The sequence below is a fragment of the Papio anubis genome, chromosome 13 (assembly GCF_008728515.1).
Source record: "Papio anubis isolate 15944 chromosome 13, Panubis1.0, whole genome shotgun sequence".
Taxonomy (NCBI): Eukaryota; Metazoa; Chordata; class Mammalia; order Primates; family Cercopithecidae; genus Papio; species Papio anubis.
Window position 1 is genome coordinate 63,769,459 of NC_044988.1, and position 13,747 is coordinate 63,783,205.

The following is a 13,747-nucleotide window of genomic DNA, read 5'->3' on the forward strand; positions in this document are numbered from 1 at the left end:
GTCTTACCAGCATCACCCATGGAGCTAAAGATGTTCTCAGTGACAGTAAGGATGGTGTCAGTGGCCTGGTCATAACGGCCAGCAGGCCCAGCCCCTGTGGCATGGGCCTTCACATGCTGCAGCAGCTCATTCAGGGCCTGGGTGACAGCTGTGGCTGCTGCTCCTACCCCTCGCAACAGTTGCCCATCCTCTGTAGCTGCCTGGGAAGCAGACACACAGCCCTCCACGGCTTTGGCTACCAGTCGTCCAGCCTCCACCAGTTGTTCTTGGCAGACAGGTGAGCTGATTGTAGGTGCCACCACCTGTAGGTAAAGTGAATGTCAGAGATGTAGGCAAGGGAAAGGAAGTAGAGTGTGCTGCTCATAGCAGTAACTGGGATGAGTGAGGAGGCCTCTAGAGCCAAAGAAATAAAATGAGAGGCTCACATGTATGTGGTAGTATCACCCCTCAGCACAGACTAGAGCAACCTTTGGGGCTCACCTTAGTACAGGCCACTAGTTGGGAAGTGGACAGGGCACACTGTGTTGCTGCAGCAATAACTTGGGTCTGAAGTCCCGAGTCCTCTGTCCGCTGGGCCACACTCTTGGCCTTGAGGACCAGGGCAGCTGCAGCACTTGCCACAGCTTTGGCAAGCTGCATTAGCACGTCCTGTAAGAAAACAGCAGTTAGCATGACCTGAGATCAGGCTTGGGATTCACAGACACTTCTCAGAGGCGTAAGCTGCTTCATTATTCCCACTAATCCAATCAAAGGAGAGCGCACGCAGAAGCAATCAGAATCTACCCCGAGCCACTGCCCTGAGCACCCAGCAGGACAGAACCTCCACTGAAGAACAAACCCACACTGAGAGAAATACAGCCTACACCAAATGGAGACACACATGAGGCGGATACACTCGATGATGATGGGGAAAGAACGGGGTGGCACTGTTACAATGGGGTGAGGAGAGGAGGTATCTCCTGGGATCCCTTCACCCCCAGCTTCTTTACTTCACTTCTTGATCTTGGATTGGAAGTGGTCATCCTGGAATCTTGGGAGCAAGTCCCTGTACTACGCTACCTGATCCCATATCCCAAAGCCTGCCTTCGCCAGGCCTCTTCATCTCCCACCAAGTTCTGGTCCCCTAGGAGACTGAGGGAGAAGTACAGAAACGAGTGTATGCGGCTCAGAGAGGACAAAGCTGGGAAGGCCCAGGCCAGAGGCTGTTACCGTAGGGGAATCGGGGGGAGATCGAACCCCAGCCCCTCCGGATGCACATATCTGCACGGGAAATCCAGGGTGAAAAGTCAGCTGAGGATATTGGCATGGAGTGGGAAGGGGGAGAGCTAGAGGAACACTATCCTCAGGGTGGCATGGTCTATAGCATTGTGGGGGTCCTCAAGTTGGGGCAAGGGCTATGTATGGGGAAGAGAGGGAAAAGATGACAAGGGGCTAAAGAATAAATGAGGGCCAATAGTAAACCAGCAGGTTAAGTTTGGATTCAGAGGTTCTGAATTCTAACCCCTAAAAGAGAGATCAGAAGCTACCAGTATCATCCCCTGGAAATAGAGGATCATATTGGTTTTTAGGGGTCAATGCATAGAAGCCAGGACTAGGAACTAGATTCAGGAGCAGAAGTTACTTCCTAGATTCTGGGGTTCTGGGGGGTTGGGTAAGTCACCAACCTGGAAGTGGGGGTCAGTATCACTTTCCCCAATTTGTTGCAACAGCTCCCCACTGGCCTGGCCCACGTTCCCAGCTGCTTGCAGCAGGTTCTGACGGGGCTGTGGAGAGTGAACACCAGTCAGAAGCTGCCCAACCCCTGCCCACATGCCTGTGCATCTCACAGGCCCATGGGACCCAGGTTTCCATCCTGTGGCTTGGATTGTCCCTTCTCTTTGGGCTTGAACCCTGTCTCCGCCCTAGCCCAACCCTGTGGCCCCTGACCTCAGCACTGGCTGGTTGCGCACTGCGCAGCAGTTCTGACACTGCCCCCGCAAGGCCCTTTGCTGCCTGCAACAGGGGCCGGCCACTGCCGCCTTCGTCCTCCAGCAAGGCAGCCAGCAGCTTCACCCCACGGGACATCTCCGTCAGGTTGGAGGAGATTGTGGTGACTGCACAGCCCACTGCGGTATAGTCTGTCTCAGCAGGGTCCCCTAAGGGGAAAAGGAGAAAGAGGAACATGAGAGACGGACAGGCCAGACAAAGGGCTGGGGAAGGAGCAAAGTCACACCCAGTTAGTCACACACACGTCCACGGAGAGACGCACACACACAGTCCCTTCCACAATGAGTCAAGGCACAGTCATACACGAAGCCAGTCACATGCATGCCTGTGCACACTCACATCCTCTCTCCCCATCACACACCCGGAAGCTAGCATCCGGCCTACCTGCTGTCAGGTTCACCACAGACGCAGTACCAGCTGTGATGGCATCTACCTGAGAGTGGATCTCATGCTTTGATTCATCCATCTTGTTCTTACGCCAGGCCTTAGAGGCCTGAAAGAGAGAGGAAAAGACCTCAGGATCTGCCCTGGTTTGGTTCACCTCATCCCTATCCCTTGGAGTCTCAGCTTCAGTACCACGGGCCTCTCCTCCATCCCATACTTACAGCATCCTGGCCAAGAGGTGGCAGAGTGTCAAAGTCATCCAGGGTGGCCTGGGCAGCCTGCACGGCCTGCATGCTGGAGTTAATGGTTCCAGTGAGTGCCTGCTGGGCCGAAGTCTAAAGACAAATGGGGAGAAACAGGGACTGGAATGGATGTTTGGAGAAAAGAGAAGGTAAAAGAGAACCATGGGCTAAGGAGAGAATACAAATAGGGACCTGGGAAAAGACTGCCTAACTCCTGGCTCAGCCCAGCTGAGGGTGAGAGAAGGGCCCTGGCACCATGGTAGACATAGGACACTTACCAGAGGAGGCATGTGTCCTCGGTGCATCTGGCCGCTGGTAATCTGCTGCTGGGCAGGGGGCATGCTGCCCACCTGGAAATTCTCAGGACCAGAGGCTCCAGAGCGCATGATGGCAGGCAGGGCCACAGAGCCATGCTCCACTTTCCCTACCCGGTTGTACTGCTGCTGCAGGACTGTTGACCTGTAGAGGGGTGAACTATTGAGCTCACAGAGGACTCCTCATCTCTACCCCTCCCACCCAGTTACACGACCTTTGCAGATGTGTGAGGTTTCACTACAGCCTGCAACTAGTTAAATAACCATTTTAAGGACTCCCCACCTCCCAAGAGTCCTTAGAGTCAGGCCTTGCCTTCTCTACCCCTGGGAAATGGGATCAGCCCAACTCCCTTCGTACTTTTTGGGGGACACTGAGTCCTCCAGCATAGTAGACTCCTCATCTCCTTCCAGCCCAAAGTGATCCTTGCTTTTTTTCTGTAGGAAGAAAAAAGGAACAAGAGTTGGGATACTTAAAGAAGAGGGAAGTGGAGAAAAGGCAGCCTCTTGTTTCCACAACCAGCCATTTTCCAGAAGCTACGTGCCCATTTCATTTTTTGTTTTTTTGACAAAAAAGGGCTCTGTCACCCAGGCTGAAGTGCAGAGGTATGATCTCGGCTTATTGCAACCCTCGCCTCCCAGGTTCAAGCATTCTGAGTGCCCATTTCTAAAGGACTGGCTTGTGGAGAGGGCAAGGGGAGATAAGGAGAAGGCTGGGGCAGGCAGTGCTCACCTTCTTCAGGATGATATCAATGTAGCCAGCAATGAGCTGTGCAATCTGCTCCCCTTCAGTTGTCTGTACTGAGTAGTAGCCATCTTGGTAATCTCCAAAATCCTAGGGTGACAAGGTGGTGGACTCAGTGGCAAAGCTCTAATCTATCCAGGATGGAAAAGGCTAGGATGGAAGGCCCAAGGTTGAGCTGATGAGATGCCTTCCCGTGCAACAGCCCTCTTGGAAGATGCCCACCTTTCTTGAACCTCCTCTTTATTTTCCTCCTTGGAGGGAAATTTTTTACTTCTGAGGAGTGGCTTCTACACTACATGGTTTCAAATACATATTTACGAAGTCTCTTATTTTTGCTCTGATGATAAAATTGGGAGGATATAATATTTGGCATTAAATGGCCACACTTTAAGGTTGGCTGTAGTATCCAAAAGGGAAAAAACAGCATTTCCTATAATTTCTATTTCTGTCATTGGGGTACTTTATCAAGTTGGTATCAGTTTTCAATTCATAACCCTATAATATAAAGTCAAAAATTCACTGTACATAGCTGCTGCTGCAACAGGGAGGTTATCACATTTTTCCTTTCACCAACCCCCCAAGAATTCCAGTGATCTCAGTTTGCTGATGAGATTTTTGTTCTGCTGATTTTAAAGAATAAGTCTGTCACCCATTTCATTTAAGCCTCACACTCTCCCAGAGGAAGATTCTCCATCTACTCTAACCTCCTTTTTTTCTGGAGTAATACTCAGTATACTTACCCCAAGAGAGGGAAAAGACCTCTGCAGCTGCCCCTTTTCTGAAACTCCCAAAGCACTTCCTTGTTGGAGTCCCCAGACTCACCAGGGTGAAGCTTTTGGGAGAGGCAGCCCAGCGTTTGATGTTGGTGAGGTTCCACTCCTGGATCACTTCCTTGGTTTTCTCATCCACTCGCATCACACACTCCTTGGTGATGCCCAGAAGCCTGGGCACTAGCTTGTTCTTCCCTTTCATTTTTTCCTATGAGGCAGAGGTTGGTGCTGGTGTTACAGGTCAGAGGTCAAATGAGAGGTGAATGATCAGATCAGCTTGCAGCCATAGGGGATGTTGAGGTGGCCCGGAGGGCTAATGGACAAGGGAAAATGCAGGGTAGGGAGGGAAATGGTGGTGGAGGGCTGATGACAGGCAGGTTTTCATGAGGTCAGAGCAAGGAAGAGAATGAGGAATCTTAGGGAATGGTGGGAAATGTGACTGAGGGCAAGGTCAGAGACTTTCAGAGACAGAAAAGGGCAAGAGTGGGAAACAAGGAGGGCAGTGAAAAGGGTCTATAACCTACCTTCACCAGGAAGAAGGAGACACCGTAAGTCTTGAGAGAACGGGCTAGCTTCACGTAGCGGACCTTGGCCTCAATCTCACTCATCTGCCCACAATTCTTGTGTGCCTGAGCATAAAACGGGGAAGAATTTAGCAAATAGTTTAATATCACAGCTAAGGAATTAAGGTTGGATGCTAACTACAACAAGAGAGAATTATGGGGAGACTGGAAAGGTTGAGGAGTGCAAGATATGAGAATGAGACCGCAACGGGATGGAGACTGATAAGGGCTATGCAGAAGCAATGAGTCGAGGGATACAGTCAAGGAACTTGTAGACATTCTGGAGATATGAACAGAGTTCGGAAGCAGAAGGGCAAAGAGAAGGCCTTTTGGGCTGAGTATTCAGAGTAGGGGGTAACATCTTATACATGGACAAAGACTGTACTCTTCCAGAGTAATTTCAGATTATGCTACCTCATTTGATCCTCCTATCAGTCCTACACAGGGCAAATACTGTTATCCCAAATTAGAGAGAAATAAAAGAATACAAGAATATTGAACTGAATTGCACAGCAAAAGCAGGGATGGAGCTGAGACTAAAAGCCCAGGTTATCTTCTTTCTTGGCAGAGGTGAGGTGGGATAACAGTCTGGTGGGTGAAAGCTGAGTTAGGGGAGACAGGGAGGAGGCGGGGGGCCATTTAGTCAGTAAGATTAAGCAGCAAAGCTCCGCGGTCATCCCAAATACTTTCCCCTACCCACATTCACCTGGAAGATCTTACGTTCTCCCTTCTGCTTCACATACTCCTTGGGCAGGAAGTCCTTCAGGCTACACCAGAAAAGGGAGGGTCAGCATGTGGTAGACAGCATCAGGGGACATGTGGGCCATGAACTGTGGGCCTGGGGGTATGAGGAAATACCTACGACAGTGTTATCTTTGGGGAGAAAACAGACTCTAAGGGAATAGAGTCTAGATTATCTTCTGAAATAGAGGTGACTTAGTGTAAACTCTTCTTTTTTTTTTTTGAGATGGAGTTTCGCTCTTGTTGCCCAGGCTAGAGAGCAATAGCATGATCTCATCTCACCAAAACCTCTGCCTCCCAGGTTCAAGTGAATCTCCTGCCTCAGCCTCCTGAGTAGCTGGGATTACAGTCATGCACCACCACGCACAGCTAATTTTGTATTTTTAGTAGAGATGGGGTTTCTCCATGTTGGTCAGGCTGGTCTCAAACTCCCGACCTCAGGTGATCTGCCTGCCTCGGTCTCCCAAAGTGCTGGGATTACAGGCACGAGCCACTGCGCCTGGCCAGTATGAATTCTTAACGTAACCTGTGTCTCTCCCTGTAGGGAAAGGGACTGAGGAAAATTAAGTTAGAGGCTCAGTCCCTGAGGGAAAGTGGATCTAGAGCACCATTTTAGGGAACCAAGACGAGAAAGAGCTTTCCAGAAGGATGACCATGCACTTAGGAAGCTGAGAAAGCCACGCCAAACTCTGCATTCCAAGAAACACCAGCAGATGAGGCTTGTGAGACTTTTAACCCACGTTCCCTATAGGGAAAATTTTACCCTGTTTCCCTCTGGCTACTGCAGCAAAATTCTTCAGACAATCTCAAAAAAAAGTGACATGCTTGCTTCAGAGATGGGGGTAGGGGCAGAGATACTAACTACATTCATATTCCAGAGGTAGAAAAGAGACAGTGGATGATGGCAACTAAAAGGGTAACTATGTCAGTCAAACCCTGGTACCTCGGAAGAAGAAATAGGGGGAGCAGGCTTGGAATGGAGACAGGCCCACTGGGGTCACAATGGCAGGGAGTGCTGGGCCCTGACAGGGTGTAGGATGTGGGTCACTCACTCGAGGAAGCCAGCCTTGTGTTTCTGCTCATTGTGGGGCCCAAACTGGATCTGGCATTGGAAGCCAGCAAACTCACAGGCCTTGTCAAAGGAGACAGGGTGGGAGCCATTCAGGATGTCATCTCGTGCCTGGAGAGCACAGGGCAAGGAGGCGAATGTTGTGTGTGGGTGCAGGGACACGCACACTGTGCTTCCGACCCCTCCCTATTCCTGCCCCACCCCAGCCAAGTCCTCTGCATACCTGCACATACAGGAGGTTCAGCTGTACGGGGTCCCGGGAATCCACATTCTGGTCTGAGTAAAAGAACTTCCTCCGCAGCAGCAGCGTCTCATGCTCCTCTACACCCTGCTCCCTCAGTGTCCGGCCATGGTCCAGCCAGTTCACTGGGATACAGACAGTCCCCTCAGTGCCAAACCCCCATGGCCCCTGTGTTGTCTGGTCTCTGTTTACTTCTCCACTTCCTACCTCTCCTTACTTAAATGTAAGTTCCGTGAATGTAGGACTTTGTTTTCTTACTGACGTATCCCCAGGGTGTAAAACAGTGCCTGGCAGAAGCACAGAAGGCTAAAGCCCCTTCCCACCCTTCCCATTTCAAAAGCCCTCTTTTTTCTGGTTCTGCTTACACTCGTCATCTGTGTGTAATTTCTGCTTTAGTTTCTCCATCTTCTTTTCATCTCGCAGCAATGTCTTGTCTTTTCTTAAGGTCCCTGTCACTTCCTCCTTTTTCTCTTCCATCAGCTCTCGAACCAATGAATATTCATCATGGTTGGTGATGCCTGGGGAAGGAGATGGCTTGTTAGCTTCCCAGGTACTACATCAATGCCTTTTGAGAGAGCTGAGGCCTTCTGGCCCAGGCCTTCAACTGTACTGGGGCCCCTTACCAATGCGGGCACAGATGGTCATCAGCATGTCAGTGACAGTCTTAGAGTCATCCACCATGATCGTCTTCACAGTTCCATCCAGCATACGGATCTTCAGGGGTCTCTGTTTCTTCCTGTACTCCATAGTGTCCTGTTAGGGTAGGAAGAAGAGACAGGGGCCTACTCTGAGCTAAGGATATTATTTCCTCTTTACACAGCCTGAGGGGAGAGAGTGGAGCACTAAAAGGAAGACTATGGTGGTTCATTCAAAAGCAGGGAATTATGACTGTCTGTTAATAGGAAGAAAGCATGGGGAGGGCTAAGAGACAACAGATGTGGGTGCTGAAAACAGGAGGTGGAACAGGGAGAACCTGATGGAAGGGGATGTGGTGGTCCTTGATGAAGGGATACGTACCCCATTTCGGAGCATGTAGTAGTCCAAAGCTTTCCCAGCCTCCAGCCATATACCCTTTTTGGGGTCATCATCTGACAGAAAGAGCCCAAAGTCGCTGGCTAAAAGAGAGGATGGATCACCTTAGGCTTATGAAGACTCCAATGTGGCTGAACAGCTTGTACCATGTTGCCCCTGTTTCTCCCATGAACTTAGGCCTAAAGAAGGAGGGAACACAGACCTGAGGGGTGAGTAGTCTTAGGGGACAAAGGGGCCAACTCTCAAGGCCGAGAGCCTGGGAACAAGAAGGGACTGAAGACTCCCACTCCAGCCACCTGGGGAGTCAGACTCACGAGGACCAGCCGGGGCCTCTGGGATCCGCTCACGAATGATGCGGCAGGCGTCGTACACCATGGTAGACGGCTCAAACTGCATCGTCTTCACCACATTCCCAATGCTGATCTTCAGCGAAAGTGCAACCATGGTGGCAGCTTTTCTCCAGCCTGGCTATACCTGGCCCATGGCATCAGGGCATTAGAATACACTCTTCTGGTGGGAGAAGAGGCCCCCCAGATGGTGGAGTCCCAGGGAAGAGTGTTTTTGAAAGGGACTCACCAAAGTAGATAGTAATAAGGTTGTTTTCACTGTATTTAATAATTTTAAAGAGTGAAAAATTATTTACATCAAAAGAATGAATCCTGACAATTTTTTTTTTTTGAGACAGAGTTTCGTTCCGTTGCCCGGGCTAGAGTACAGCGGCGCGATCTCGGCTCACTGCAAGCTCCACCTCCTGGGTTCACGCCATTCTCCTGCCTCAGCCTCCCGAGTAGCTGGGACTACACGCGCCTGCTGCCACGCCCAGCTAATTTTTTGTATTTTTAGTAGAGACGGGGTTTCACCGTGTTAGCCAGGATGGTCACGATCTCCTGACCTCGTGATCCACCCACCTTGGCCTCCCAAAGTGCTGGGATTACAGGCATAAGCCACTGCGCCTGGCCGAGTCCTGACAATTTAAGACGTCTGAGGGAAAGGAGAAGCTGGTCTGCAAGGTACAACAGCAGGTCTGAAATGCAGTGCTACCTGAGGACACTGCCCTGCCCCACCACTGGAACTTGTACCTCCCTACTTTCATCCAAGTGTCTCTCTTGCCCCTTGTTCCTGATCACCTTTCTTAGCCCTACTCCTGCTTGTTTTCATTTTTGCCTGGTTCAGTATTTTTCTCTCTTTGTCTCCTGCTGTGTCCTGCTGGCTCTTCCCTGTCTGGGATTTTCCGAGCTCTCTTCTCACCACGTGACCTTCTTCTCATGGCTTTAGCTGCCTTCTCTGCAAAATGAAGACGTTATAATTCCCTAGGGCTCCCTGTCAGGGAGACCAAATACTGGATGCTCAAGCCATCCAGAGGTCCGCTCTTGCCCCAGCTTTTCTCTAACCTGAGATGCTGAGGGCCTTCTCAAGGAGCCTAGCCCTGTACTGGGCTTCCCAGGCAGTCAAGCTAGAAATGTGATTCTCTAACTCAAAAGGGTCTATCTCAGAAGTTATCTGATCAACTCTTGTGTTTTGGAGAAGGGGAAATAGACTCTGGGTGGCCAGGAAACATTTTCAAGGCAGGCCAGAGAAAGGCCCCAGTTCCTGTAACTCAGTCCTTGCTTGTTCCAAGTCACCAATACTCAGTCCTGCAACTCCTCCTATGCTTTCTCCTCTTCAGCAAGTCTGTCTCAAATTCTGCTCTGTCTCACCCACTTCCCCTGACAGTATTTTCAGTGCAGCTCAGAATACTAGTCCTACCCCACCTTGTTCCACCCTCCTGGCACCCCCTCTCAGCGGCTAGAGGAGACACTGGAGGCAGCAGGCGGCGCACAGGCTGCAAGAGGACAAGTCTGCCCAGCAGCTGATGATGTGCCCCAGCTTGGTACAGGGATTGGGTGCCTCTTAACTAAAAGAATGAGCAAATACAAGCTGCCCATTCCCCTTCTGGCAAACTACAAGCCTCAAGTGGGGAAAAGCAGGGTGAGAGGGGAAGGCTGGAAAGAATAGATGGGGGTGTTAGGATACAGAAGGCATTTGAAAGCCAGGGAAGTTAAGGGGTAGAGGGTAAAGAAGTTAGGAGAGATGGGATGAGGAGAACTGAAAATCTAAGTAGAAACAAGAGACAGGACACAGGTGTGAAAAAGGTGTAGATCAGGGGTCTGGTACCGAGCGGCAGATAGACCATTTCTGACCTTACAAGCAGTCCAGAGTCTCAGAAGAACCACAGCTCTCTGTCTTTACTCCCAAATAAGTGAGGACCCTCCCAGTCTCCCCAGTTCCAGCTCTCTGCCCCCCTCCCCACTCCTGGGGCACTTTGCCCAACCTTATTACTATCCGCTTTGGTGTCCCAGCTGGACAGAGCTGGCTACGGGGTTGCTGACCATGAAAGAATGAGGGCTGGGCTGGAGGATCCGAGAAGCTGGAGGAGTCTGTGGAGCCGAGAAGCAGGACTGAAGGGACCCTTCATACCAAGCTGAAACTGCATGTCTCCCCCCATTTCCTCCGGACACTTACACACCCCTTCTTCCTCAAGCACGGAAGCCTCTGGTGACACCCCGATAAGGGAGCTGAGTCATGCCCACCCTTACTCCCGAGCTGGTCCAGAGTGGATATTCACACAGCTACAAGAGGGTGAGTGGACGTGAAGAACTGATCAGTGAATTGGAGGTGATGGTGGCAAATAACAAGGCTGCTACAAGTATGAGTAGAAGCTAGCTCATTCCTGCTTTGGCCTGAGAACTTTGCTCCCCTTTCCATCGTGTTTTATGGAACAGCAACTCCCCACTGCAGTGTCCCCCTCCCAGGGAACTCCTCCTCCCTCAATACATTCCTGAGATGCATTCCAAAGGAGTTGGGCAATTGGAGAGGGGGAATGGAGGACAGGAGGTCAAATCCCAGCAAGGAATGGAATGTAAGGGTATTGGGGCTAAGAAAGTTGGGGTACTTGGAGAATACAGGCAGAGCAGATACCCACAAGGGGAACTGCAGAAAGATAGGGAGTTACAAAAAGAGGGACAAAAGGAAAGAGCCTAAGACAGTCAGAATATAAGAGGGATGGGGGAGTAACACTCAGTCTGTTACCAAATTTGGCCTCTGAGTCCGCAACCACTGGCAGCGGGGGAGGGCTGTGGGTGAGACTGACATATCCGGCCTCAGGCTGCTGGAGGCTCATTTAAAGCTGGACTGGGCAGCTAGATGAAGAGCTGCACAGAACTTCCCCCAGTATAGCCCCTCCACACCCACATGCACACTCATTCTCCCCAAATGCACCCCGGCCTATGTAGAGCTCTTTCCCACAAAGCTACCTTACTGTCTCTACATACACATTATCTCAATCACACAGCCCCTACACAGATCCCATCAGGACTGCGTTACCTTCTTCTAGGGAGCCCATCCTACGCACACGGTGTTCGCACAGATAACCTCCATAACAAGCACACCCGGCACCCAGAGTCTCTCCTCCTATTATGTAGACATTCTCCATTCACCCAGCAAGCATTCCTTGAGGGCCAGTTGTGGGGAAGACCCTGGGCCAAACTTTCAGCGGCTGGGGACCAAGATCAGTAAGACCTAGCCTTTGTGTTCAAAGGGCTCCCAGTCCATGAGGTGAGTGAATAAGCCAAGTACAGAATCACAACAGAGGGCAGGATGTGGTAAAAGCCAAAAGGTGTGTGCTCAGAGAGATCCCTTTAGGTTAGGGAAGGGGAACCAAAAAGTCTCCATGATAGGTATCATCTGAAGTTAAAATTTTAAAAAATAGAGATAATAAAAAATAATAGTGATCTGCCATTTATTGACTCTATGTCACTTGCACTGTATACATAATTTCATTTAATCCTTACAGTAAGTGCCATTATTTCCATTTTTACAGATCAGAAAACAGAACTCAAAGATGTTAAATACTTGTTCAAATACTTCTCCAAGTAATAAGTTGTGAAGCCAGGATCCGAACCCAGGTTTCTGACTGCAAAACCCAAGCTCTCTCCACTACGCCAGCCAGATGGAGATGTGTCAGGGGCAGTTTTCACTCCAGGCAGAGAAATAGTATAAGCAAAGATGGAGAAGCAGTAAATCGTGGAGGAGCATTCAGGGAAGTGAGCAGGCAGGCTGGTTGAAGCACAGGGTACCTGCAAGGGAGCAGTGGTGGGGAAGTCAGGGTTAGGATGGAAAGGCAGAGGAAAGCTAGAGAGGGGTATGAGGAATTTTACTTATTGGAGGACAAAAGGAGGCCAAGGGAGTCTTTGAGCAGAGAAGAGACATAACCAGAACTGGATTTTAGAAAAATAACTCCGGCAGTTACCTTGGAGATTAGTTAGAAGGATACTGTATTAGTACAAAATAAAGGTAACCAAGCCAGAGTTTGAATGGCATTGAGGAAGATGTCACTCAGAAGAAGTTTGGGGAGGTAGAATTGACAGGACCTGATATCTACTAAGGTAGTCAGGTTAGGGTCCCATAGCTTCCTATCATCAGCAGCCACTTTAGTGGCTGGGGCAGCTTGAGTTTAGGTGAGGAACTGGGAAGAGGGGAAAGGATCAGGTTGGGCAGAGAATGTAAGGATGAGGCTATGGTTAGGGGATGTGGTTAGGCTGTGGGAAAAAGCCGATGAGTATATGATTAGTAGCCACTAGGGGCAGATGGGGTTGGGTTAGTGACTGCATCGGGCTGGGAATAGGGAAGACAGGATGTAGAAAAAGGATGGGAAGACAGGGTGTAGAAAAAGGATGCTGGTGATGATGGTGTTGGGAAAAATACCTATACATAAGATACATATATGACCAGTCATTGGATCAGGTTGGGGGAAGGGGAATGATTACATAGATGGTGGCTAAGTCAGGGAATGATGGGGTGAGGTCAGAGGCCAGGTCAGGCTATAGGAAGTTGAGAAGAGATAGGCCTGTGGTCAGCGGCTAAATTAGACTGGGGTGGGGGTGGGAAAGTGAAGGGACATTGTCAACGTCTAAGTAAACTGGAGCTGGGATGGGGGATGGGGGATAGGGTATAGCCAGTGGCTGGGTCAGGCTGAGTAGAGGACAGTGCTGTGGTCAGTGGCAGGGTCAGGCTGGGAGTGAAATGGGGGTGTGGTCAGTGGCCTGGCTGGGCGTGGGATCAGCAAGACCCAGTTTCCTCTTTGGGTCTCGTTTCCTCTTTTCTGTTGGGGAGTGGGGGAAGGGGATCTACAAATGGTCCAAGAAATTAAAAGAGGCTTAGATCTAGGGGGTGGCACACAGCAGGGGCTGGGAGTAGGGTATTCAGCTGATGACCAGGTGGAATGTAGGTACATGACTGGGTGAAAATGGTAGGAGAGTAATTTAAAATGATGGGAAAGCTCAGGTTATGATGAGGCTAAATTCAGGTAGGATGTGCGGATTAAGGGTTGGTGAGGGAGGTAGAACTGAGGATGGGAACGGATGATAAGATGAGCATGGGACAGTTAAAGGCAAGGGAAGTATTTTGTAAGGGGATAGTCAGGATGGATGTGAAATGCAGAGTCAGGGATGAGAGTTGGAGAGGAGGCCTTAATACCTAGAGAACAAGTGAAGTGGGAGACAGCAAAGCTAAACTTTCAGGGGATTCAGTTATTCCCTTCTCCCGTGGCAACAGTGATTCCTTGATCAGCTTCCCCCATAGTCAACAGCTCCTTCTTCCCCAGGCAGTCTCCAACTTGTGACTAG

General features: G+C 50.2%; 1 protein-coding gene across 3 annotated transcripts in view; it reads right to left on the bottom strand.

Moving 5' to 3' along the window:
• TLN1 (talin 1) overlaps positions 1–13,747 on the bottom strand; it is a 35,020-nt gene that overhangs the window by 19,841 nt on the left and 1,432 nt on the right. For all 3 annotated transcript variants that reach the window (XR_004178058.1, XM_003911524.5, XM_031654845.1), the window contains exons 2-19: positions 8,399–8,558; positions 8,070–8,167; positions 7,676–7,805; positions 7,418–7,570; positions 7,035–7,177; positions 6,795–6,922; positions 5,708–5,768; positions 4,963–5,067; positions 4,491–4,646; positions 3,657–3,758; positions 3,285–3,361; positions 2,891–3,071; positions 2,592–2,705; positions 2,371–2,479; positions 1,927–2,135; positions 1,665–1,763; positions 481–648; positions 8–302 (exon numbers count right to left, since the gene is read on the bottom strand). Coding sequence is in view for 2 of the 3 variants with exons in the window: in XM_003911524.5 (XP_003911573.2) it covers positions 8–302; positions 481–648; positions 1,665–1,763; positions 1,927–2,135; positions 2,371–2,479; positions 2,592–2,705; positions 2,891–3,071; positions 3,285–3,361; positions 3,657–3,758; positions 4,491–4,646; positions 4,963–5,067; positions 5,708–5,768; positions 6,795–6,922; positions 7,035–7,177; positions 7,418–7,570; positions 7,676–7,805; positions 8,070–8,167; positions 8,399–8,528 (2,458 nt within the window). In the remaining variant the exon portion in view is untranslated. The remainder of the gene's footprint in view (positions 1–7; positions 303–480; positions 649–1,664; positions 1,764–1,926; positions 2,136–2,370; positions 2,480–2,591; positions 2,706–2,890; positions 3,072–3,284; positions 3,362–3,656; positions 3,759–4,490; positions 4,647–4,962; positions 5,068–5,707; positions 5,769–6,794; positions 6,923–7,034; positions 7,178–7,417; positions 7,571–7,675; positions 7,806–8,069; positions 8,168–8,398; positions 8,559–13,747) is intronic.